Source organism: Schistocerca nitens, chromosome 2 (genome assembly GCF_023898315.1).
Source record: "Schistocerca nitens isolate TAMUIC-IGC-003100 chromosome 2, iqSchNite1.1, whole genome shotgun sequence".
Taxonomy (NCBI): domain Eukaryota; kingdom Metazoa; phylum Arthropoda; class Insecta; order Orthoptera; family Acrididae; genus Schistocerca; species Schistocerca nitens.
In genome coordinates, this window is record NC_064615.1 from 682,902,061 (window position 1) to 682,928,941 (window position 26,881).

General features: G+C 37.2%; 1 protein-coding gene across 1 annotated transcript in view; it reads left to right on the top strand.

Moving 5' to 3' along the window:
• The window catches only part of LOC126234555 (pH-sensitive chloride channel 2-like), a 279,036-nt gene that overhangs the window by 231,602 nt on the left and 20,553 nt on the right, over nt 1–26,881 (top strand). The window contains exons 5-8 of the mRNA XM_049943255.1: nt 3,644–3,726; nt 4,756–4,914; nt 7,723–7,878; nt 21,671–21,836. Of these exons, the coding sequence (XP_049799212.1) occupies nt 3,644–3,726; nt 4,756–4,914; nt 7,723–7,878; nt 21,671–21,836 (564 nt within the window). The remainder of the gene's footprint in view (nt 1–3,643; nt 3,727–4,755; nt 4,915–7,722; nt 7,879–21,670; nt 21,837–26,881) is intronic.

Here is a 26,881-nt window from a genome sequence, read left to right on the forward strand (position 1 = left end):
ATTTGCGATATTGCTGCTCTCTTTGATCAGGAACCCACAAGTGTTACCTGAATATGTAATTTATGGGTTCAAAACGGTAATACTCATTTCATGCGGAATCTCAATGGCTTCTTGTGACTATCACCTGGAGGACAAATATATTATTTGCTCAGCCATACAAGATGCTACAGCCACATCACATGCCTTGAGTCAGGAAATAACTGTGCTTACAGAAAGTCAGGTAGTAGCAAAGACAATATGATGACATCTGGAACACCATTAACTGGCAAAATGATGACCAGTGTTGAGGCTTCCCTTAATGCAACAGCAGAGAGAGGTGTTCCAACAGTGCTGTGCCAACAACACAGGAGTAGCAAAATGTCATCTTTTCAGATGAGTCTGGCTTCTGCATACAACATCATGCTGGACATATCTGTGTGTGGGGGCTCCAAGGAGATAGAACATTACCACATTGAATTGTTCATCCTAAACACGGACCCTGCCTTTTGTGTGAAAATATGGGGGACCCATTAGGTATGCACAACATGATCGCCCCTAGTTCACATAGTTGATAATTTGAATAGCTGCCACAGTACTTCTGACTGTGTACATCTCTGCCTTAGCTTCAAGTTCTCTGTGATATCATCTCACAAAAAAATATCACAAGACAGCCTGTTGCCTGTGCTACCCTGGCCTACATCAATACAGAGGGTGTATGACTGTATCCCTAGTCAGTGTGTTCTCCAGATCTCTCACCCACTGAAAACCCCTCGTAATGGGTTTCAAGAGACCTACACACAATACATCACCAGCCACTGCATTTGTTAAGAGTTCAAGCAGTATTGTTGCTTTCCCATACCTTGCCAAAGCTCAGTCTGATTAAATGCCCAGTGGGAGTAGACCTATTGTTGCTGACAGATGTGACAGCTCTGTGTACCAGGCATCACACCCTGTACACTCCAAAAATCACTTCCAAATTTAATCACTTTACTTTCCTGCTATGCCATATATGCACAAAAAAATTTCATTCTTTGTTTTCTGCCCTGATGTTGCAATTTTGAAGGTCAGCAGTGTATCTATCAAATGACTTTTTAGCAGCTGTTATGATGTGGTATAATGTGTGATGCAGTGTGGTGGTGTCAGGTACTTGGGAAGTGTGATAGAGGAAAATGAAAGACATAAGAAAGAGATCAGTGAACATAAGAGACAGGCAGAAGCATTCCTGTGAAGTGTTAGGAGTCTGGCTTGAAACAGAGACATCCTGCAAAAAAGCAAAGAAATAATAAATAGAAGCTACTACATGCTGAAGATACGGTGGGTAGATCACGTAACTAATAAGGAGGTATTGAATAGGACTGGGGAGAAGAGAAGTTTGTGGCACAACTTGACTAGAAGAAGGGATTGGTTGGTAGGACATGTTTTGAGGCATCAAGGGAGCACAAATTTAGCATTGGAGGGCAGCATGGAGGGTAAAAAGCGTAGAGGGAGACCAAGAGATGAATACACTAAGCAGATTCAGAAGGGTGTAGGTTGCAGTAGGTACTGGGAGATGAAGAAGCTTGCACAGGATAGAGTAGCATTGAGAGCTGCATCAAACCAGTCTCAGGACTGAAGACCACAACAACAACACATCCCAGTACTTACCTAGGCCTCTGAAACATAGATAATGAAGAAAAGATATGTAAGCAGAGGACAGGTATGTGGAAAGAAGTTCATCATTAGTAGCATAGGAGTAATGAGAAGAGACAGGATGAGGAATGATAGGGTAAGGAAAACAGTGAAAGAGGAACCCTTGCAGAGCAGGATGGAACCACCAAGGCTAAGATGGTATTTGCACTAAAAGAGAATGGAAAACAAAAGGATTCTTAAGAAGATACTTGAAATGGAGATGTGAAGGAAATGACCAAGAGGAAGACCAAGGAAAAGATAGCTGAAAAGTGTGGAGGAGTGTGTTGAAAAAAGAGGCAATGACTGGACCAGAGTGAACACAGAATGATTGTGGGTAAACTGGATTACATGGAAAGGCTTATGTTCTGAGCAGAAACTGGGGCTGGAAACTGTTGAAGGTGATGATGGTATGATGTTTAATTTACTGCAATACTGATTTTAGCCTACAGCTATTTTCAAGTGGTCTTGAAGCGCCTTCACGCACACACACACACACACACACACACACACACACACACACACACGCACACACACACACACACACACACACACACACAACAGATTAAAACAGAGCAACCAAAGTGTAAAACATTTGAGATTTGTGTGCCATATAACATTACTCATTGTCATCCAGCTAACAGAATCCTTCAGTTCAGTGATTTAAATAATCAGATTAAACAATGGAAACTCCAGGTTGGAATATCAACAATATAAGGAAAAGGACTGATTGCTACTCACCACCTTCAATAAAGGAAACTCACATTCAATCACACTAGCAAGCACACCTCACACACACATTACTGCCGTCTCCAGGCATTCTGGCCCAAGCTGCCAGAGATGGCACTCATGCATATGTGAGGTGTGCTTGCTTGTATTAATGAATGTGTGTGTGTGTCTCCTTTTGTGAAGAAGGCTTGACCAAAAGCTAAATGTGCAAGCCTTTTTGTTGTGCCTGTCTGCAATCAAATAATAGGATTATTTACAGAAGGAATGATTAATAAGGTATATGCCTAATTTGTTTTTGAATTTGTAAGATTCTTGATTTAAGTAGATGGTGACAGTCTGACAGCTTTCATCATGTCCTCTTAAATTACTGGATAAGAAATTTGTGGCTTTTTGTGATTTAGATTTTAAATTCAGTAAGCACTGGATTAAAAGAACTGAGAGATAACTGAAGTGTACACAAGAGGATGGATAAATTAGAAGAGAATTCATGGACTTTTCATCCAAAAAGAAAATGTCTCTGTGTCACCAGCCATATTAGACTTTAAAATACTATGCTATCTACAGATTATGTGCTACTAGAATGTTGCTGATGGTTCATTCCTGTGAACTGCAATTTTTTGCATTATTATGAATTTTATATGAATGATCAATGTAAAGATCACATGTTCATTCATTAAGCAGAACTGAGACCAGATTTTCAGATAGAATTGAAAACATTTTGCAATATTTGTTACATACCTATCATATATTTTGTGGCTCACTTCACATCATGCTTTGAAGTTTCAGGAAGCATTGAGAGTCCAGCAAACACATTAATATGCATATTCTCCTAAATAGTACATTATGACAATACTACTCACCGTATAGTGGAGATGCTGAGTCACAGATAGGCAGAATAATAAGACCATCAAACAAGTAAGCTTTTGGCTAAAAAGGCCTTCATCAGAATCATACACACGCTCATACAATCACAACTCACACACACATAACAATAGTCTCTGGCTACCGAATGTGAGTTGTGTTTGGATGAGTGTATGTGTATATGTTGTCTGATTCCTATGATTGCCTTTTGGCTGGAGGCTTATTTTTTTGTCAATCATTTTGTTGTGCCTATCTGAAAATCAGCATCTTCGCTATATTTCAGTAGTAATGTATCTTTTTCATAACATTGTCATTATTCCATCTTGGATTTTCTGTTTGATAGTACATTATGAGTTGTAACAGTGCATGTTAAGAGCATTCACTAATACTTATTTGTTATATATTGCAGATTAAAAGCTGTTGTTTACTGTTGGATGAAACTTGAGAAATTTCCATTTGATCAACAGAGATGCAGCATTTCTCTAGAGAGTTGTAAGTAGAATGTTTCATTTGTTACAGTAAATGCATTATTTTGCTAGTGTGTAAGAACTTTATCCAATGTCTTGTCTAAGTATGTTTTCTGTATATGAAGTAAATGTAACAACCTCTTCTGAAGCAATTTGTTATCAACATTTAATGAATAATATACTAAACATTTGGAACAGGAAAATGTTTAGAAAATGTACACTTTAATAGAAAAGTTTTTTTAAATACATAATGAATTTAAAGCTAGATTATGTCAAACTTATCTATCATTCCTCAGAATTAAGTGAAAGACAGGATACAAAAAAAGAAAGCAGCATATTGTATTCCATTCAACATTTCACTTCCCTCTTGATCCTACATTTAAAGTGACTTTTCCTTCCTTTGAGGAAAGCAATCATTGTATGTCAGCACTTGTTGGAAAGTGAAGTCACAAAAAGTAGAGCAACAATAATTCATCTATGATGAATGCTATGCATAAACTGAACATATGTCTCATACACAACACTGTAATTCTCTTTAGCACAGAAGAAGAACTCTTTTTCTTACATGGTAACATCTGCAAACCTCATTTTAACATGATGTTGTGTCTAGGCCATCACCTAAAGAGGGCCTTAAGTATCAGCTGCTTTGGAGAAATATATTGTACTGAAAATGTGACAAGTTGTTGTCCAGCCACATAATTTCAAGATATACACCACTTTGCTTATAGTTCTTACATCTTTTTAAATCTGTTTTCTAATATCCTGAGGACCATGATTAACTTCACACCAATGATGATGTTATCAACACAACCAATTTCAGTGAATGTCACATTTTTAAAATTATTTCAAAGTTGGTGCTGTGTATTATTTTTTCACTGATATTGACATTTATTAATATTAACAGGAGGATAATTTCAAAAAGCTCATTCCAGTTGTCATATCAAAAATATAATAATTACAATCATTCATAGTTTTGAATTGTAATGAAATCTTAAAAGTCAAGTGCTAACACATGAAACATATTTAATTACATTTAGGATTGCTTTTGTTCCAGGGACCTACAACACAAGTCAGCTGGTCTTACAATGGGAAAGAGAAATGCCTGTTACCATGAACCCATCTTTGCATCTTACTGAGTACTCTCTTAATGACATGTGGACAAATGAGTCTGAAGTTACATACACTAACCCAGGATTCACTCATGGGCCATTCCGTAAGTTGCTAGTTTGAAGTAAAGAGGAACTAGTGAAGGAATGTTCATGATTTTTTATTTGTACTTCGCTTCCACTTATGTACATATAAACTACTGAAAACGAAATGTGTTACATAAGAAATAGTATTAACCTACAGCATAAGAACTTTCTTTTAATATTTGTGGCTCAGTGTTAAAATTTACTGTAAACCAGGTCTAGACAACTTTTAGTATCTTCAGATTTCATTATCAAAATCTAATTATCCTGGAGGACACATATCAATTTAATGATAATACTGCGGATTGACAAGCACCTCTTACATGAGGTTGGTCTGTGCATGTCAGCGCACAGTGCCAGTATGTTCCAAAAGACCTCAAGCAAAAATGTGATTTTTCAGGTTGTTATATCTCAGGCTCTGTTGATCACAGACATAACAAGTCAAGTGTTTGGGATAGCCCTTGGCCTAGTGACTATATGTATACATATCAGAAGAACAGGCATACTGTAGCTACTGTACAGAACAGGATCAAAATTTAAGCATTACACACTTCCTCCAGGCAAATTAAGAAAATCAGTTGGTTCTTTTGCATTAAGTGGGGTTTACAGCAGAACTTAGCTGACATATAAAAGCACCATTTGCTTTGAGGTTCCTGAGAAAATCACAAAAGACCACAACATTTTGGCACAAAAAGTACCCATTGTATTACGGAGATCCACAGATTCAAAGTTACCAACCGTATGCACATAAAATATTCATGTAATATCCAGTCTGAGGCATAAACACAGTTTTAACTGATGTAGTGGACCCATGGCAAGGGTAGCAGGGTCATCACCAGAGTTTCAGAGCTCATCTAACAATGCTTTTAGTCAGCATTTTTACAGTCAGCATTTTTATAGTCAGCATTTTTTCACCAATAAAACTCTGTATAATGGGCATTTCACACCTATACAAATATGGCCAAAGTGGTAGTGCAGCAAAAAACAAGGCTAAAAAGGATCTTAACATTTCTGAAAAGACCTTAAAACAACTGCCAAAAATTATGTAAACCTGGAAAGAATGCAAATTCAGTAAACTATTTGTAACAAATTTTTACTCTTTTATGATACAAATCATAAGCCGGCCATTTTTGACAAATTGTGATCAATTAACAATGTATCCAGAAGAAATGTGAAGTACACAATTTTGTGTTAACTTTTACTGTGCATACTTATTTGTTGTTAAATGTTTCAAATTGTATAAATGTACTGAAGTATATAAATAAACTGTCAAAATTTTACTGACTTATAGAATTTCTTTCATATAAGCATCACACCCTGCTGTAGCAGGGAAAAGGAGGGAATCAGTGGAAAAATGTTCTTGCTGGAGCTCAGGAAAGCAGAATATATTCCTCTTTAAAAGACTTGAACAGAGAAGTGGTGAACGAGGTGCCTCAATCCTCATTCAGCTCTCTCCACCAAAAATTTTGGCATGTGGATGTATTCACACATTTTGTGCTGAAAGAAAGTAGTGGAGAGACAGTGATAGTGAAAGAAGAAGAAGATAGTGCCAGTGGTAGAGGAAGAGAGAGGAAAAGGTGATGAAGGGAGAGAAAGTGGCAGTGAAGCAGAAAGGGAGAAGGATGAAGACAATGGCAGTGGGAGCCAAACAGAGAGGAGATAGATGATGGGCAGTGAGACAGTGGCAGTAAAGGAGAAAGAGAGTTGGATGGAGATAGCAACAGTGGGCGAGAAAGAGAGAGGAATGGGACTGTGGAAGTGAAACAGAGAGATAAGTGCAGACCATACACAGACTTGGGGGGGGGTGTCTGGACTCACGTATCCTTGAAAGGCGAAGTTTCAGATGTACGTACAGTGGAGGGCAATTTCCCTCATCCTCTTTAATGTTTTCAGTTTAGGGAGTATGAAGGCTTAACTACTAAGAGAGATTGGATAAGATGATTTAGAATGCTCTGTGTTAAAAGAGCATGAATATGTTAGCATGCCAAAATTTTTGGGGAGAAAATTGGAATGAGGACTGATGCAGCTGGTTCCTCAGTTTTATGTCTGTCTTTTAAAGAAGAATATATTCACCCCTTCTGTGCTCAGACAGGACCATTTTTCCCACTGGTGAATACTTGTTCATAAATAGACATACATAATGTCTCTTCAAAGTGTATGCCTTCAAAAAAGGCACACCTCCTCCATAAATTAAATAAAGAGGGTTATTCTTAAGTTGTTCAAAAAATATCTCTGTCCATTGTTCATTAAAGACCTGGTAGTTGTCTTCTATTTTTCTCTTGTTAGAAGCATTTGATTAAGACACTGTTATTTTTCAACCTGAAACAAATATTTAAGCTTCAACTATCTGCACTGATATGCTACATAAGGTTTTTAATAACTACAGAATAATTTATGGAAAGAAACAGCTACATAATTTCCTTCTCTTCCTCTCCAGTAAACCTCCCATGACCCAGGATTCTGGGTGGCTTTCCTGAGCTGTACTCCTTTCCCTAAACCTCTCCAGTCCTTTTCCTTCACCCCTCTTCTTTCCCCTTCAGCTCTTCTACCTGAAGAAGGAGCACTGGCTTCAAAAGCTTTTAAAAGTTAAATCCTCTTATGTGTGTGTTCCCCTGCTGCCACTTGGAGTGTACATAAAGTCTTTAATATTTTTCTTCTGTGTGTCATGACAAAACAATGACGGGTCTGTGAGCCACATGAAATGATTTTGAAGGGCACATGTGATCCATTGGTGGTAGATTGCTGATAATTTCTACAGACAAAAATTACTTTTATCTCTTCAGTTGAAAGAATTTATCATTAGTTCAAGACAACTGCTACTCTGTTCACAGATGGTAACTACAGCACAGTGAGCATCACTTTTGAACTGCAGCGAGAGATTGGCTTTTATATGATGGATTACTATGTGCCTAGCATGCTCCTTGTGATGATATCTTGGGTGTCCTTCTGGCTTGAAGCAAATGCAGTCCCAGGAAGAACAACACTTGGTAAGTAAGGCACTAAATTCTAATAAAATTAAAGAAATTCTCTCACTGTGCAAATAGTTTTTCAGATGTTTACATACAACTGGGTATTTCATTTGAGAACTAACAGCTAGACCCTCTTCAACATAAATTTCTGTAGCCTGTCTTAAGAAACTGACTATACAAAAAAAATAGGCACCTTTAGAACTAGTTTGGTAAATCTAAAGGTTTCTTTGGTAGATCTCTGCATAATACAAGTTTACTTCCCAACAAAAAACAGAGGAGATGAAGAAACACAAGATATGTATGATCATATAGAAGAACCTTTAGCAACAACAAAGGAAAATGACAAGTTATGGTAATGGGAGACTCTAATGCCTGTGTGAATAGCCACAAAAAGGGTTAGTAAAGTTGGACTGGAAAATTTAAATGTTTTTTGTTGTTATTGTTGTTGTTGTTGTTGTGGTCTTCAGTTCAGAGACTGGTTTGATACAGCTCTCCATGCTACTGTATCCTGTGCAAAACTCTTCATCTCTGAATAACTGCTGCAACCTACAGCCTTCTGAATCTGCTCAGGGAATTAATCTTTTGGTCTCCTTCTTTGATTTTTAATTCCCCTTCACACTTCCCTCTAATACTAAATTGAAAAACCTTTGATTTTTCAGAATGTGTCCTATCAACTGATCCCTTCTTCTAATCAAATTGTGTCATAAATTTCTTGTCCCCCCAACTCTGTTTTGTACCATCTCATCAATTACACTATCTGTCCATCTACTCTTCAGCATTCTGCTGTAGCACTACATTTCAAGAGTTTCTATTCTCTTCTTGCCTTACTGTTTATTGTGCATGTTTCACTTCCATATATGGCTACACTCCAGATAAATACATTCAGAAAAGACTTCCCAAGACTCAAATCTTTATTTAGAGTTAGTGGATTTCTTGTCTTCAGGAATGCTCTACATTTTACATCTTCTCTACTTTGACCGTCATCAGTTATTTTGCTGCCGAAGTAGCAAAACACATTTACTACTTTTAGTATATTGTTACCTAATCTAATTCCCTCAGAATCACTTGATTTAATTTAACTACATTCCATTACCCTTATTTACTTTTGTTGACCTCCATCTTATATCCTTCTTTCAAGACACTGTCCACACATTAAACTTCTGGTCCAAGTTCCTGTTTCTGGCAGAATTACGATGTCATCGGCAAATGTTGAAGTTCCTATTTCTTCACTCTGAACTTTAATTCCTATTCCAAATTTTGCTGTGGTTTCCTTGAATGCTTGCTCAGTGTATAGACTGAATAACATCAGGGATAGGCTACAACCCTGTCTCACTATCTTCTTAACCATTGCTTCCTTTTCATGTCCCTTGAGGCTTATAAGTGCCATCTGGTTTCTGTACAAATTGTAAAAAGCCATTCACTCCTGGTATCTTACCTGTGCAGCCTTCAAAATTTCAAAGAGAGTATTCCAGTCAAGATTTTCAAAAACTTTCTCAAAGTTGATGAATGCTATGAAAAGTCATAGGATGCTCATGTGTTCCTACAGTCCTTCTGACTCTAAACTGGTGCCCTAAGGTCAGCTTCTACCAGTATTTCCATCCTCCTGTAAAGAATCTGTGTCAGTATTTTGCAACCTTGACTTATTATCCAGATAGTTTTGCAATAGTCACACCTATCAGCACCTGATTTCTTTGGAATTGTAGTTATTACATTCTTCTTGAGGTCTGAGGGTATTTTAACTGTCTCAGATATCTTTCACACCAGGTGCAATAGTTTTGTCATGGCTGGCTCACCCAAGACTATCAGTAGTTAAGACAGAATGTAGTCTGCTCAAGGGGCCTTGTTTCAGCCCAGGTCCTTCAGTGAGCTGTGAAATTCTTCTTGCAGTGTCAGATCTCATCTTCATCTACATCCTCTTCCCAGTCTATAATATTGCTTTCAGGTTCATCTCCCTTATATAGACCCTCTATATATTCCTTCCACCTTTCAGATTTCCCTTCTCTGCTTAGGTCTGGTTTTCCATCTGAGCTTATTCATATATGTACTCTTTTCTCAAAAGGACTCTTATTTCCTGCAGGTGGTATCTATCTTACCTGTAAGGACATATGATTCTAAATCCTTACATTTGACCTCTAGCCATTCCTATTTACCTATTTTGCACTTCCTGTCAGTCTCATTTTTTTGACATTTGCATTCCCTTTCACCTGCTTTATTTGCTGCTCATTTATATTTTCTCCTTTCATCAATTAAAATCAGTATCTCCTGTGATTATCCAAGAATTTCTACTAGACCCTGTCTTTTTACCTATTTTATCTTCTGCTGCCTTCACTATTTCATCTCTCAAAGCTACCTATTCATCTTTATTGTATTTATTTCCCCTGTTCTAGTCAATTGCTGCCTAATGTTTCCTGTGAAACTCTCAACTGCCTCTTGTTCTTTCAACTTATCCAGGTCAGATCTCCTTAATTTCCTCTTTTTGCAATTTTTTAAGTTTTAATTTACAGCTCATAACCAATAAATTGTGGTGTGAGTCCACATCGGCCCTTGAAAATGTCTTACAATTTCAAATCCAGTTCCAGAATCTCATCTTACCATTGTATAATCAGTCTGAAACCTTCCAGTGCCTCCAGGTCTCTTCCACATGTACAATCTTCTTTATGAACTTTCAGCATGCTGCAGGTGAAAAATATGTCAGCAACTTTTCTTGTAATTGAAAAAAATGGTTATAGCTTTGTCATAAGTCACATGAGAAGTATCTGTTTTTTATTTCTTGATGGTGACTAGTTTCAGACACCTGTGTCCATTTTCAAACCATCCTACAAAGAAGATTACAGTTGACATGACAATCGTATACAAACAAGGCACATATTTGTAATACAATTATAGTACACTAATGCAGGGTGTATCATAATTAATGGTGTAAACAGACACAGTTGAAAGTATCCAACACTAGAAGCAAAATTGTCTCAGTAAACCTAGGGTCAAATATGCATACCTTAAGAGCTATGAGCAATTTTTCATCTTTGATACTTTGAGACAAATCTCTTCTACTGCAAGTTCTTTGCTTTCCACATTTTGGGAAGTAGTAGTATGGACCGAAATAAGAAAAAAAATGTTCAGCAAACATGTGCTCTATAACGCATACCTTAAAAGTTATGAGCACTTGATCATTAGAAGAGTTTTGTTTCAAAGTAGCAAAGATGAACAAGTGCTCATTGCTCTTAAGGAATGCATTTTAGAGCACATGCTTCTAGTATCATGTACTTTCAACTGTATGTGTTTACTCCATTAATTGTGATACACCCTGTATATGTGTAAGGTACACAAATTTGCCATGGTTCTTTTTTCCAAGTTGTCTTACTGGTTACATACCATGCTATAAGTGTGACAAAAACAGACAATAGTCCAGAAACTGCTCCTGCAGTAATCAAAGCTGTATATGCCCAACTTAACAACAGCAAATTACACCACATAGGATGGACATTAGAGAACTGGTGTGCAGAGACATCAGTAGTTGCCAAGTAAAAGTCTAAAAGGCCACTGACAGTGGCTCACGCTGAAGATAAAATATTTACTGACTAAAAAATATGTCCTTTTATTTTTGATTAACTTAATATAAATTTAAAAACCATACACTGCCAAAAATTTGTTGGTGGTTTACATGGCGATTTGATTACCATAAGCTGTTTCTTATTTTGGTCTTCATATGTGTTTGCAAATGCTATGGTTTGTGATGCCATAGCAGTGAAGTTGTAAAGATTTTTAGTCATTGGAAGAATAAATATAAACATCATCATTACTGTGGTTTGTAAGTTTTAACTGCAAATACCTATTATCTCAGATATTAGAGAACTGTACATAAATTAACTTGTAACTGAAAAAACCTCTTATCTCAGGCATTAGAGAATGGTATGTAAATTAATGTCAGCTGCTGAGATGATTTCTTATAGGTAACTTTTGTTTCATTAGGTACTATTTTTTAAGTACAGTGTGCAGAAGTATAACTTCTGTGCATATTATATGGTACTCTAGCATCAATTACATGAAGTGTTATTGTCTGATACAGCGCATGAGTACTTTCGTGTATTCCAGCCACATGTAACTATTGTTTAGTCATGGCTTTTTTGATATTGCAGAGTGAATATAATTTGTACCATGGACACAGCAGTTTCAGTTGGCCTATAAATGTCTTTTCTGTACACACACGATGCAATGCAATTTATGCGTGTTGATGTGTAGCTTTCGTTGAGGAGATTATGCACGTAATAAAAAGTTTAATCTGCAATAAGATAGGATTTGTTATTTTATGGTGTATTTTAAAGATTGTTAAGTAATGTAATTTTTGTTCATCTGTCTGGTTTTTGCCAGTCAGTAGTTTCAGAGTAATTTAGTAATGTTTTAACATGGAGGTGTGCTCTCACACCAGTTTGCAATGATCTAAGTCAAGTTGTGTAATAAGTTTAATCTGTAAAATGAAAGGATTTGCCATGTGGAGTGGTCGCATGGTTAGAGGTGCCATGTCACTGATTGCGTGGCCCCTCCCGCCACAGGTTCGAGTCCTCCATCAGGCATGTGTGTGCGTGTTGTTCTTAGCGTAAGTTAGTTTAAGTAGTATGTAAGTCTACGGACAGATGACCTCAACTGTTTGGTCCCTTAGAAATTCAGACACATTTGAACATTTGAAAGAAGTTATTATTTCTATGATGCACTTTAAAAACTTTTAAAAAATGCGTTTTGCTCATTTCCATCTGAATTTGCTAATCAGTGGTGCTTAACGTTTCAATATTTGATGTGCTGTGACCCTAGTTGCACTATGGATTCAATTCATAAAAAAGAAATGTAATTTTTGCTCATTGGAATGCTATATGTGGAACTATGTAAATCTGTTGAAAGTGACATATCATTTCAATATTAGATGTGTTGTCACACTGGTAGTGCTATGGATGTAATATGTAACAAAACAAAATGTAATTTTTACTCATCAAGGCACAGTATGTAAAACTATGAAAACCACAAAAAATGGCATGTCTAAGGGTGGTTTACTACATGTTGGTCATTTGCGGTTACTCTTTTCTCTTTGATCATAATGCCAAACATTAGGCCTTCAGCTTATTACAATTAATACGACACTTTTCTTCTTCATTAAAGGACAGAATATAAACTAATGAATACCTATGGTGATTATATGCTTAAGTGGCAGTCTTATTGTAAATTGTCAGCTTTATTTATTTATTTATTTTTGGAGTGAGGACTGCCGCACTTTTTGGGTTTGAATTGTAGTACAGACATGCTACTTTTTAACTTTTTATGGCCTGGACACATTATGTGTAACACAAAACAGTATGACTACTGAGAGTAGCTCATGCAACTGCAGCATTTTCTGGAGGCAACATCATGTAACGATGTAACACATATAAGTTTGGTGTGTTTTATCCACTACAGACCAATGAGTGGTCTTAGAAAAAAAGAATTCTGGCAGTATAAGATTTTTAAATCTATATTACATTAATAAAAAGTAAAAAAAAATATTGTTTAGTCAGTAAACATTTTATCTTTAACACACACTGCTGTCAGCAGCCTCTAGTGTCTTACTCAGTATCCAATGGTGTCTCTGCACACCAGTTCTCTGATATCTATCCTATGTGGTATAATTTGCTGCTGTTAAATTGGTCATATGTCGCTTTGACTGCAGGGACAGTTTCTGTACATAGACTACTGCCTGTATTTGTTACACTTACAGCATGGAATATAACTAGAAAGGCAACTTGTGAAATAGAAGCTTGACAAATTTGTATTCTTTATACATATATTAGTGTACTATAATTAAACACAGGAAAATCCAGTGTACTATAATTTTATTATGAATATGTGCCTCATTTGTATAAGACTGTCATATCAACTGTAATCTTCTTTGTAGGATGGTTCGAAAATGGGCACAGATCTTCAAAACTAGTCACTATCAAGAAATAAAAAAATAGATACTTCTCAATGCAAGTTATGATGAAGCTACAAGCATTTATTTCAGTTACAACCTTCTTTCATGATTCTTAAACCAAATGTTCATGCTCTGTGTGAAATTTTACCAGGCAGCTTTCTCTTTCATTCCTTTTCTCCAGTCCATATTCACCCATTATTTTTCCTTCTCTTCCTTTTCCTACTATCAAATTGCAGTCCCCATCACAATTAAATTTTCATCTCCCTTAATTACCTGAATAATTTCTTTTATCTCATCATACATTTCTTCATTCTCTTCATCACCTGCGGAGCTAGTCAGCATGTTAACTTGTATTACTGTGGTGGGTGTGGGTTTGGTGTCTATCTTGGCTACAATAATGCTGTCACCATGCTGTTCATAGAAGTTTAACTGCATTCCTATTTTCTTATTCAGTATTAAACCAACACCTGCACTACCCTTATTTGACTTTGTATTTATAGCCCTGTATTCACCCAAAGTGCTGCAGCTTCTGCCACCAAACTTCAATAATTCCCTCTATACCTAATTTCAACCTATCAATTTCTCTTTTTAAATTTTCTAACTTACCTGCCTCATTGTGGAGATGCTGAGTCATGATAGGCACAATAAAAAGATTCACACAATCATAGCTTTCGGCCATTAAGGCCTTTGTCAGCAGTAGACACACATACACACACGCACACACACACTCACGCAAGCGCAACATTCCACACTCCAACCTGAACAATACCAGTTTTGTATATCCTGATGATAACATCCTCCTGAGTAATCCTTGACTGTAGATCCATATGAGGGACTCTTTTTACCTCCACAATATTTTCCCCAAGAGGATGCTATTGTCATTTAACCATACAGTAGAGCTGCAAGCCTCTGGAAAAAATTATGGCTGTAGTCTCCCCTTGCTTTCAGCCATACACAGTACCAACCCAGCAAAGCTATTTGGGTTGATATTACAAGGTTAGATCAATCAATCATCCATACTGATGCCCTTGCAACCACCGAAAAGACTCCTGCATCGTAGAATAGTAGAGCCAAAAGACTATTAGAATTATGGAACCACTATGAAATAGTCCTAACAAACAAATGGTTACAAGTTCCTAACAGAATACCATGAGATACTGCTAGATACCAGGTAGATCATATACTAGTCAAACAATGATACAGAAATCAAATAAAATCTGATTATTCATACCCTGGTTCTGACACTAACAGTGAACATATAATAGTTATAGCCAAGTGCAATATTATATTTAAAAAGCAACAAATTGCAACTGTTACTATATGGTGTATAGAAAGACTGAAAAATGAAGACACAGCTGAGGAATTTAGAGTGGAGATGGACAAGATATATCAAGAAACTGTAAGCAGGGAGGACATAAGATGTACTAGAGAGAAGAAACTCCAGCCAAGGAAACCATGGATGACAAACAATGTTTGACATCATATAAAATTACATAGGTTGAAAAAAAAACAGCTTTTCACTGATACAGAAAAATAAAAAACTGAACAACAACATTGTGCCATTGCTGAAAGAATAATTGAGGTGAACAGGAAAAAATAAGCCACATTAATTTACCAAGAGAGCAGTTTTGATAGGATGGGCTGGAATATACTATTTGTAAAACTTAATAAAACCGAAGATAAAATATTGATTCTCAATCTATACAAAAAAAACAGAATACAAAAATAGATATCAGTGGCACTAAGAAATAGGCTAGGATGGTAGGAAGAGTTGTCTGACAACTCTCTCTCCATATTTATTTAACTTTTACAGAAATTGAAACACGAAGAGTAAGAAGTGGCATCACAGAAACAAAAACTAATGGCAGACAAATATATTGTATTCTATCTGCTGATGATATAGTAGTCTTATCAGAAGGTGAACTGTATATTAAAAATTTTGTCGGGTGCTTTGGACAATGAAAAACTGAAAGTAAACATAAACAAGGTTCAAATAAGAGTGACAGATAAATCAAACAGACAAGTAAGGGGAAATAATAAAACAGTAAATAAAATACTAGTGCTACTAAATGAATTTTGCAATTTGGGAAGTACAATAACAGATGACAATATAAGTATAAAAGATATAAGGGAAATAAATAAATAAAAAGAAGGAGAATTTGAATCAACAATCCTTCAGAAAAAAAGAGTAATTTGCTAACAAGCAACCACTGTAATACTGAAACAAAGAAGAAGTTCATCAAGACATTTATTTGGATCATTTTAAACAATACTTGTGGAGGTTGGACTCAGAGAATAAGAAAAGAAAAAAATTAGAAGCAGTAGAAATTGGATATGTAAAGGAACCACCAATATATCTTGGACTCAAAGAAAATTGGCTGAATAAATTCTACAGGAATACACTAAGCAGATTCAGAAGGATGTAGGTTGCAGTAAGTACTGGGAGATGAAGAAGCTTGCACATGATAGGGTAGCATGGAGAGCTGCATCAAACCAGTCTCAGGACTGAAGACAACAACAACAACAAATTTTACAGGAAATTAAAGAGAAAAGAACATTGACTAATGCGATGCAGAGAAGAACAACTAAATTCATTTAACACCTAATCTGACACAATATCTTCCTAAAAAGAAACATATTAAAAGGAAAACTCTAGCAAAAAATTAGGAGACATGCCCAGAATGTCCATATTACAAAGTGTTATCAGTAGGTTGAATGGCAACGACTACAACCAATTGGTACCCTGACAAGGAACAGAGAAGAATAGCTACATCAACAAGGCATTGCCTATAGTGTCTAATGATGACAGAACTTCTTAAGTAGCTATGTTTTATGTAGAAAGAAAATTATAGTAGAGGAATGGGCAAAAATTAAGTTAGAATGCTGAGATGAAAAAAAAAAAAATCTGCTTCAAATATGCATCAGGAAAGGATTCACAAGGACAATGATGGGAGTCAATTGTCATAATATACTTTAGAATATGAAATTCAAATTATTGTGCACTAGTAATGAGATTCATATAATTTATGTGTCAAAGATAAGTGGATGAGAGCTAGAAGTTGCAAGCTGAACAGAAGCAAAGAATCAAAAACAAGATTTGGGAAGGACAGAAGATGTTGCAAGACAAAGGGACCATCTAGAGAAAAGAGGAAAGGAAGAAATTACTGGAGATTATCAAAAAATCACTGAGACTAAACAAATTTCATTGAGAGGAAAAGCAAGTCAGTTGTTCGGCTATTAAAATGATCTGTTTATATTTTTGACAACAAAGGTAATAGAGAAGACTATTGATGCTTAAGCATATTTTTTAATAAATAATTTCCATCTACATCATTTAAGGGATTTTTACTCCAGATCTCATGTTCTGTTTGCTGCAATAATCAGATACTGTAAACAGAATAAAAACAAGAAAATGAAAAGTTATGTGCACGCAACACTGAGAGAAATGTAATAGATTTTCATTCACATGAATACTGGTATAGATTTCTTGACACAAAATTCTATGTCAGTGAATAAGTATCACATGTACTGTAGCAAACTGTTTAATGTCAGCATAGCATTATGGTTTGCACAAAGTAAAGGAAACAACTTGAGACAGTACTAGTGGAAGCCATACACAATATTAATTTTGCTTGATTATATACAATGCTAAATTAATATGAAAATTGTCGAGAATCAGGTAACACATATTCAGTCACTAAAATTTAAAATGATATAGTAAATATTCAAATGATATAAGGCATCAATAATAAAACTTACATCACAGTTAAAATAAAGTCAGATAGAAGCCTGAATGAAACCTCACCCTCATTAATTATATACTGTTTGTCATCATATGTTCCCCTCCTCCATATTTTTATCATGTAATGTATAAACCCCACATGTTGGACTTTATTTTATATGTTTTGCCTAATAGTGATATTCATAACAGAAGTATGCTTACAACCTCAATTTAAAAATAAAAAAGTACATTAAGAGCAGAGCAATAATTTAAAAATAAATGAAATTAAATATCTGAGTATCTAGTAGGGCTTTTCCATCTTACAGTGGAACCAATAACTTGCAACAGGAACACCAAAGAATGATTACTTGCAGGTCAGTAAGTAAAAACACTGGCAGCCCAGTCAGTGAGGAACACAGTTCAGTAACAACAAGCAAACATGCATTGTTGATACCCCTCATTACATCAGATCTTCAAAATTTCAATTTCAATTCTTCAAAATTTCAAATTACATGACATTTGTCCATAATGACAGTACAATACAGTATGAAATCCTCAGAAAACTATACGAGGTGCAGTCAAGTTCTAAGGCCTCCGTTTTTTTTTTTTTTTTTTTCCGGACTGGAAAGAGATAGAAACATGCGCATTGTTTTAAAATGAGGTCGCATTCATTGTCAATACGTCCCAGAGATGGCAGCACCATACAGCAGATGGAATTAAACCACCAGCGGCGAGAATGAGAACTGTTTTAAATACTTAAAATGGCAACGTTTTCCTTACTTGAACACCGTGCAATCATTCGTTTTCTGAATTTGCGTGGTGTAAAACCAATTGAAGTTCATCGACAGTTGAAGGAGACATGTGGTGATGGAGTTATGGATGTGTTGAAAGTGCGTTTGTGGGTGTGACAGTTTAATGAAGGCAGAACGTTGTGTGACAACAAACCGAAACAACTTCGGGCTCGCACAAGCCGGTCTGACGACATGATCGAGAAAGTGGAGAGAATTGTTTTGGGGGATCGCTGAATGACTGTTGAACAGATCGCCTCCAGAGATGGCATTTCTGTGGGTTCTGTGCACACAATCCTGCATGATGACCTGAAAATGCGAAAAGTGTCATCCAGGTGGGTGCCACGAATGCTGACGGCCGACCACACGGCTGCCCGTGTGGCATGTTGCCAAGCAATGTTGACATGCAATGACAGCATAAATGGGACTTTCTTTTTGTCAGTTGTGACAATGGATGAGATGTGGATGCCATTTTTCAATCCAGAAACAAAGCGCCAGTCAGCTCAATGGAAGCACACAGATTCACCACCACCAAAAAAATTTTGGGTAACCGCCAGTGCTGAAAAAATGATGGTGTCCATGTTCTGGGACAGCGAGGGCGTAATCCTTACCCATTGCATTCCAAAGGGCACTACGGTAACAGGTGCATCCTATGAAAATGTTTTTAAGAACAAATTCCTTCCTGCACTGCAACAAAAACGTCCGGGAAGGGCTGCGCGTGTGCTGTTTCACCAAGACAACGCACCCGCACATCAAGCTAATGTTACGCAACAGTTTCTTCGTGATAACAACTTTGAAGTGATTCCTCATGCTCCCTACTCACCTGACCTGGCTCCTAGTGACTTTTGGCTTCTTCCAACAATGAAAGACACTCTCCGTGGCCGCACATTCACCAGCCGTGCTGCTATTGCCTCAGCGATTTTCCAGTGGTCAAAACAGACTCCTAAAGAAGCCTTCGCCACTGCCATGGAATCATGGAGTCAGCGTTGTGAAAAATCTGTGCGTCTGCAGGGCGATTACGTCGAGAAGTAACGCCAGTTTCATCGATTTCGGGTGAGTAGTTAATTAGAAAAAAAATCGGTGGCCTTAGAACTTGAATGCACCTCGTATTATCAACAAAAAGCAATTGCAGTAATCTCATGTACTAAAATGTAAATGTTGTGTGACTAGGGTCTCCCGTTGGGTGCAAGTCTTTCGATTTGACGCCACTTTGCCAACTTTCATGTCAATGGGGATGAAATGATGATGATTAGGACAAAACAACAGCCAATCCCTGAGCAGAGAAAATCTCTGACCCAGCAGGGAATCAAACCCAGGCCCTTAGGATTGACATTCTGTCGCAATGACCACTCAGCTACTGGGGCCGGACATCTCATGTACTGAAAACTAACAAAATTAGGCATAAAGTCATCTTAACTAAGGTGCTTTCTTAGTATGTGCAAAAAATTTCAATTTGTTCTAAAATATTCAAGTTATCTCCAGTACCTTTGGAGTGAGATTGTTAAATGTTAACACAGTGTATCAAGTGGTAAATTTTTGTATCACTGTTTGAATACCTTTTACTTCATCTGTTCACATATTGTCATATTACCATTCTTGTATCAGTTTGCAGTCTCTTTCAATGAGATTGTAGCAGTACTAACTTCCATTTTAACCTTACTCTCTTCCAGTAGTAAAATAAAAACTCTTTGTATCATGGATTTTATGAACATTCGATTATATCTCCTAGGATGACATGATTCCTCTTTTATGATTCCATCTATATTCATTTGTTTTCTATATGCATCATGAATTTTATTAGTGAACAAAAGAACAGAAAGAATGTTTCTTTCTCATTTGAGCTTTATCATTTAGGTGATTTTTGGGTGTGAGGCATCTAGCACCAAACACAAGGATGTATGGGAAAAACAGTTTATTAAAGATAATACACAGACAATACTTTTCTATTATACAGTGGAATTGTTGATGAAATATGAGAAGTTAGCAGGAAGATTAAAGAATACTGAAGAGAACAAAACAGAAAAAAGGTGTTTGTAACAATAATTACTGGTACACACTGAAATTATTAAACTAATAAGAGTTCCTCAGTCCCCCTCCCTCACATGCATACACATGCAAATATCACACTTCCTTAGTCATCTATGAAATTTCAGTTTTCAATTTTACATACATATCTGCACATTTCACAAGTTCTTCTCCTATTCATTTCAAGTTACTTGTTTTTACAATGCTATCTCATCACTTTTTACTTAACCTGTTGTATAAATACATGATTAATAATTCATAAGACAGAAGAAGAGCATCATTTTACAACTCACCTAAGCTTCACTAATGGGAGCAAATTAAAACCTCTTGCAACAAACCTTTTCTTCAGAGAGAACAAATGACAAAACAAGAGGAAAGAAAATATTAAGAAAAGTAGTAAAACTAGTGCATTAGTGTTATCACATCTGTTTGAGACATACTGTTGAGCCAAAACATTATGACCATTTGATTAATGGCATGTTGGTCTCCTTTGGAACATTATACAACAGAAAATCTGTAAGGCATGGATGATGTTGCTGCCCTATTGGAATAAGGCTTTTTATCAGGCATAGCAGATGAGATGAATATGGAAGTGATGAAGGGAGATGAGGTGTCAAGGGAAGGGTGAGAAAAGATCTAGGAGAGGGAAGGACATCAAGGAAATAGGATAGTGTTATGGCACCAAAGAGCTCACCCTAAGGAGAACACTTACATTAGTTGGTTGCACATTATGAGATAAAAATGTTCTTGCTTCTACCAAAAAAAACTGTAATCAAAGATTGAAGGGGTGTAAGAGGGGTCTTCCTCATTCCTTTTTCCATCTTGTCCCCCTCTTGCCAAATTCTCACTTCATATTCAACTTTGTGCAGCACACTCCTGTGTCTGATTACGCTACAAAGACCTCTCTCTAATGCCATTTTTCATCCCCTTCCCTTACACTCTCTCCCTCTTCGGGTTATTGTCCCATTCTTGCCTTTTCTCCTTTTCCTTTCCCTTTCCCTCCTCCCTTGCTTGTTGTTCTTATTTCTTCTACTGACCATAACTTCTTTCTTCAGTTGTGCCACAACACTATGATGATGCAAGCTCATAAGCTGAGCTGTCATGTGCCTTTTCTTATTTGTGTGTCTATCTGTTGTACAAAACCTTGACTGTATCACTATCTTTGCGTATTCCATTGTTTGTATTCCACTCAAAATTTTGAAGTATTGTCTGAATGTAAAAGAAGTTAGTACTTAAATGCCAATAACATACCAGACCCAGTATTTTCCTTTTTTTGAGTAGTTTATCATATTATTTATTACAGTTATACACATCTTCAAGTTCTGAAATATCTTTCAACAGGTACAAGCACTATGCTAACATTCATTACACTGTCATCAAAAACCAGCAGTCAGCTGCCCAAGGTGTCTTACATAAAGGCCAGTGAAATCTGGTTTCTTGGGTGCACAGCATTCATTTTTGGGTCACTGGTTGAGTTTGCATTTGTCAACACCATATGGAGAAGAAGGTATGATCATCTTACTATTTACCTATTAAAAAGTGGTAAGTAAATACTAAATGTGTTTTGAATACTGATGATAATGCAAATAAAATAAAGGTGTGGAGATGAAGCAAATTTTCTAGTGGAGTTGGGCAGATGACAGAGATATGTTTGTGCAGTCTTAACAGCAACTAGCTTGCATAAGGTGTGGTATGTATGTCATCCACAAATGAGAGACATGATGATTAATTTAAAGAGATACACTTCTGTTGTACTAATATTTATTCAAACCACGATTGGGCTCAAGATTGAAAATTCCATCTTCAAGTGTATGAAATTATTGTATTTGATAATACATGACATGCAACCAGGCCAGTCAGTGCAAGAGTTTTAATCATTGCATACTGACAGAAACTGTTTGCTGCCGAGCAGTTGCATGGTAGGAAAGTCAACCACTGCCGTTGGTGTTCCTACCGAGCAGCTGGTTTGAATAAATATTAGAATATTAGAAATATAGATCTCCTTAAATTAACTATCAGTAACTAGCTTACTGATTTGATAAACCCTGAAAGGTAAGTAGCATCATCCAATATATGGCTGAAACCTGCTCAGGTATTACATATGACAGTGTGTACTCATCAGAATATTTAAACTTTAGAGCAGCTGAAATGAATGTACACTGAGAACTAAATGTGGCTCAAAGGGTTATGGTTATTACTATTCACACCTTTTGACATCACATCAATAATTTTTAAGGTGAGATGGAGTAATGAAACTGTTATGAAAAAGAATGAAATGAGCAAACAGAGAGTAAAGAGACTGCAGATTAAAAATATTGACAGATAAGCACCTTTAAAGTAAAGTCTAATTGTCAGTTGTAATTAAAAGTCCTTATGCATACCATTCATTGGCATCTAAAAATGATCCTACAGCAGAAAACTCCATATCCAGTATCCCTAGTGCAATACACATTACCAGAAGAGTGTTGTGATGAACTGCTAATCTCATTAGACATTTGGAAGCCCATTATTTATGTACAGACTTGCTGAATCCCAGCTGAGCATAAGTAGTACAGTGTTCCAGTCATAACATTTAAAATTATGGACAGAAGAGCTTGCCATTACTTCCCTCCGGGAGAAAAAATATGCAACTATCCTGGCTTTTGGAACTAATAGTTCCTTCCTCAGGGAGGAATTTTATATATTGGGGAAGGTTAAAAAGGAAGGGAATGTCACTCATACTCCAGGATGAGAGGGATTCACCTGTTGTAAGCATGAGATTTGATAATTACGATCTTCATCCTTTAATTGTAAATACTGGATAATTATCTGTTGGCCATACTATAGAACAGTGTGGAACTAGACCTTTTAATTTCCAAAATAACGGTACTCCTGCCCACAATCAAATGTAATAATATAGCAGGTTGTTGAAATGGGAGAGTATGAAGTCACATGACCAACCTTGAACCCTGATAACAGTGACATTGATTTTATCAGTGTCAATTATAGTCCAGTGGGCTGTCAGACCAGGCCCCCCCTCCCCAAATAGGTACAGAATTGTTCACACAATATTGTCACATAGAAGGAGGTATAGTTAGATGAATGACAAACACTAACTTCACTTAACGAAGGTTTATTCAGCTCTTGCACATACAAGAGCGCGGAGCGAACTGCCTCCGGCCAGAACACATACGGTATGTATACAACTACAGAACATTCCAGTACAATGATTGTTGACATTTGTGGATACTTCTAGACGCACTTGAACTGAATATAGAAATTAAAATTTTACAGTTCAAATGAGTTTTGAACTCACGACCCTCCATGCAACAGTGTATTATCATAACCACTACACCACAGTGACTGTGCTTCTCAGTTTCTTCTGTGACATTGCTCCCTCCTTAAGAGAACAGCATCTTAGTGTTACATCCTCCTAGTCCGGAAACGAGTCATCGGTCCTGCATATTCTGACTCCCGATGACTGATGTTCACACTGGAGGTGATCTTCTTAGAACTTCTTTTGTCACTATGCTCTTTGTCACCTTTCCACTTGTTGCCTGTCACTGGAGCTTCAAATTTACCCTTCTACTCTGGGTTGCAGAATCCTTATAGGGCTTCATTTGAAGGACGTGGACCGTATCTCTGATTTTCATTGTCTTGTGTCGGGGTCGAAATCTTCAACTTCATAAGTAACATGAGACAACTGTCTTACAACCTTATAAGGTCCAAAGTAGCGCCTGAAGAGCTTTTCAGAGAGATTAACTTTCTGAACAGGAGTGAAGATCCAGATGAAGTCACCTGCCTGGTACACAACAGGGTGGTGGCTAGCATCATACTTTCGGCGATCGTTTTCTTGAGCCTGCAGCATGCAGAGTTGAGCTAACTGCCAAGCTTCCTCAGCTCTGGCTAACACCTGGCCAATGTAGCTGTTGTTCACATCATCAGGATGTAATGGAAACACAGTCTCCATCATTGTAGTCGCCTCATGCCCACGCACTAGGAAAAATGGCGTAAATCCTGTGGTGTTGTAAGCAAACATCACAAAAGGTAGCATCTCATCACAGTTGCTCTGCTCAACATTGATGAACATTGATAGCATGTCGGCCAAGGTCTTATTAAGGTGTTCAGTAAGCCCATTAGTTTGCAGATGGTAATCAGTCATCATGTGATGTGTAGTGTTGCACTGACGGTTTATCTTTGTCACAAGATTCGACTGAAAAACTTTCCCTCAATCCATAATTAATTACCTTTGGGCACTGTGTTTTAATACAATGTCTTCCATGATGAATTTGGCTACCTCAAATGCTTCAGCTGTTTTCACGGCTTTTGAAATGGCATAGCATGTCAGATAATCAGTACAAACAATAATCCATCTATTGCCACTAGCAGACATTGGAAATAATCTGAGGAGGTCAATCCCAACAAGCTGGAAAGGCGTTTCGGCTGGTGGAATTGGTGTGAATGAGCCAGGTGGTTTCTGAGGAACTGCCTTTCTCCTCTGGCACTCTCAACAGTGTGACACATAGTGAAGGACACTCATAAATAAACCTGGCCAGAAAAATCTCTTGCAGATCCTATCATATGTCTTAATAAATCCTAAATGTCCAGCCTCAGATGTGTCATGGAATTTTTATAAAACATCTAAGTGCATGTGTTTAGGAATCACTGGTAGCCACCTCTTTCCAAATGGATCAAAGTTTTTCTAGCATAGTAATCCATTAACTACCTGAAATTGTCCTTTCACATCCTCTGACTGATTTAAGGCAAGCCTAATTTGAGATATCTTGGCGTCCTTCTTCCGCTCAGCAGAGAGATCCTGGAGTGCAGCAAGACAGTTACTATCTTCATCGAAGTCTTGATGGTCTTGCACAGGGTTTCTTGAGAGACAATCGGCATCTTGGTGTTTTCTTCCACTTTTGTACACTATGGTAATGTCATACTCTTGAAGACTTAGTGCCCACCCATCCTATTGGATCCTTAAGACCTGTCAACCAACAAAGTAATGATGGTCTGTAACAACCATGAATGGCCTTCCATAGAGATATTGTCGAAATTTGCACATGGCCCGGAGCACAGCAAGACATTCTCTTTCTGTAGTTGAGTAGTTTCTTTTGACTTGTGTAAGTGTCCTAGAAGCATAGGCTATAACCTTCTCTTTTCCATCTGAAATTTGCATCAGACCAGCACTGATCCCATACCCACTGACATCTGTGTGTAGTTCTGTAGGTGCTCTCTCATCATACAGACCAAGTACTGGGTTAGTCAGCAGAGCTTTTCACAGCACTTCAAAAGAATCTTGTTGAGCATCACCCCAGATAAATTTAGCATTGGCTTTTAACAACTTTTGGAGTGGCCTTGCTTTGATACAAAAGTCTTTGATAAAATTATGGTAATAAGAACATAATACGAGGAAGCTTCTCACATCTCTAATACTTTTAAGTATAGGAAATTCCATTATAGATCTCACCTTTTCTGGGTCTAGCTGCACACCTTCATTTGACACAAGTTGTCCAAGTATTTTGATTTATTTTGCTCCAAAGAGACACTTTCTTGGATTAAGTTTCAGTCCACCTTGCTGGAGACACTTAAGAATGACCCTCAGTCTTTTTATGTGTTCATCAAATGTCTCTGAGAACACTATAATGTCATCTAAATAACAAAGACACATCATCCACTTCAGGTGACTTAGAAGATTATCCATCATCCTTTCAAAAGTTGCTGGTGCATTACACAAACCAAACGGCATTACCTTAAACTCATACAGGCCCTCAGGGATGATGAATGCAAATTTTCTCATGATCAGCCTCATCTACTTTGAGAGTCTAAATGAAGTTTATGACAATGTGATTATTTAGACAAAATTTATCATTGAGCATGAAATTGAAACAACTAAATGCTGCATAAAAATACAAAACAGAAAGCTGACTTAAAGTACTGAGTAATCATGATATCAGTAATGTATGTTGTTTTGCTAAGGAAAAAGGAACAAATGACATGAGAGATGTGTAAACATATAAATAAAACAATTACAAACATCCATACAATAAAAAATGTTAAATTAATTGGCAATTCATAGTACAGATTTTCAGTATGTCTTACGTGACACCCGCCCGGTTAACCGTGCAGTCTAACGCATTGCTTTCCGAGTGGGAAGGCATGCTGATCCCCGGCATGAATCCGCCTGGTTGATTAGTGCCGAGGTCCGGTATGCCAGCCAGTCTGTGGATGGTTTTAAGGTGATTTACTATCTGCCTCAGCGAAATCAGGCTGGTTCCCTTTATTCCACCTCACTTACACTGTGTCAGCAATTGCTGCGCAACACTTTCTCCAGATACACGTATACCATATTTACTCTACCATGCAAACAATGGGGTTACACTTGTCTGGGGTGAGATGTTCCTGTGGGAGGGGGGTGGGGGGGGGGGGTGTCCACTGGGGGCCGAACTGCACAATAACCCTGGGTTCAGTGTGGGGCAGTTGTAGCCTGTGGTGGGGTTGTGCACCACTGCAGGCTATGGCGCAGACAAAGCCTCTCCATCATTTGTAGGTCCTCAGTTCCATACAGTACAATAC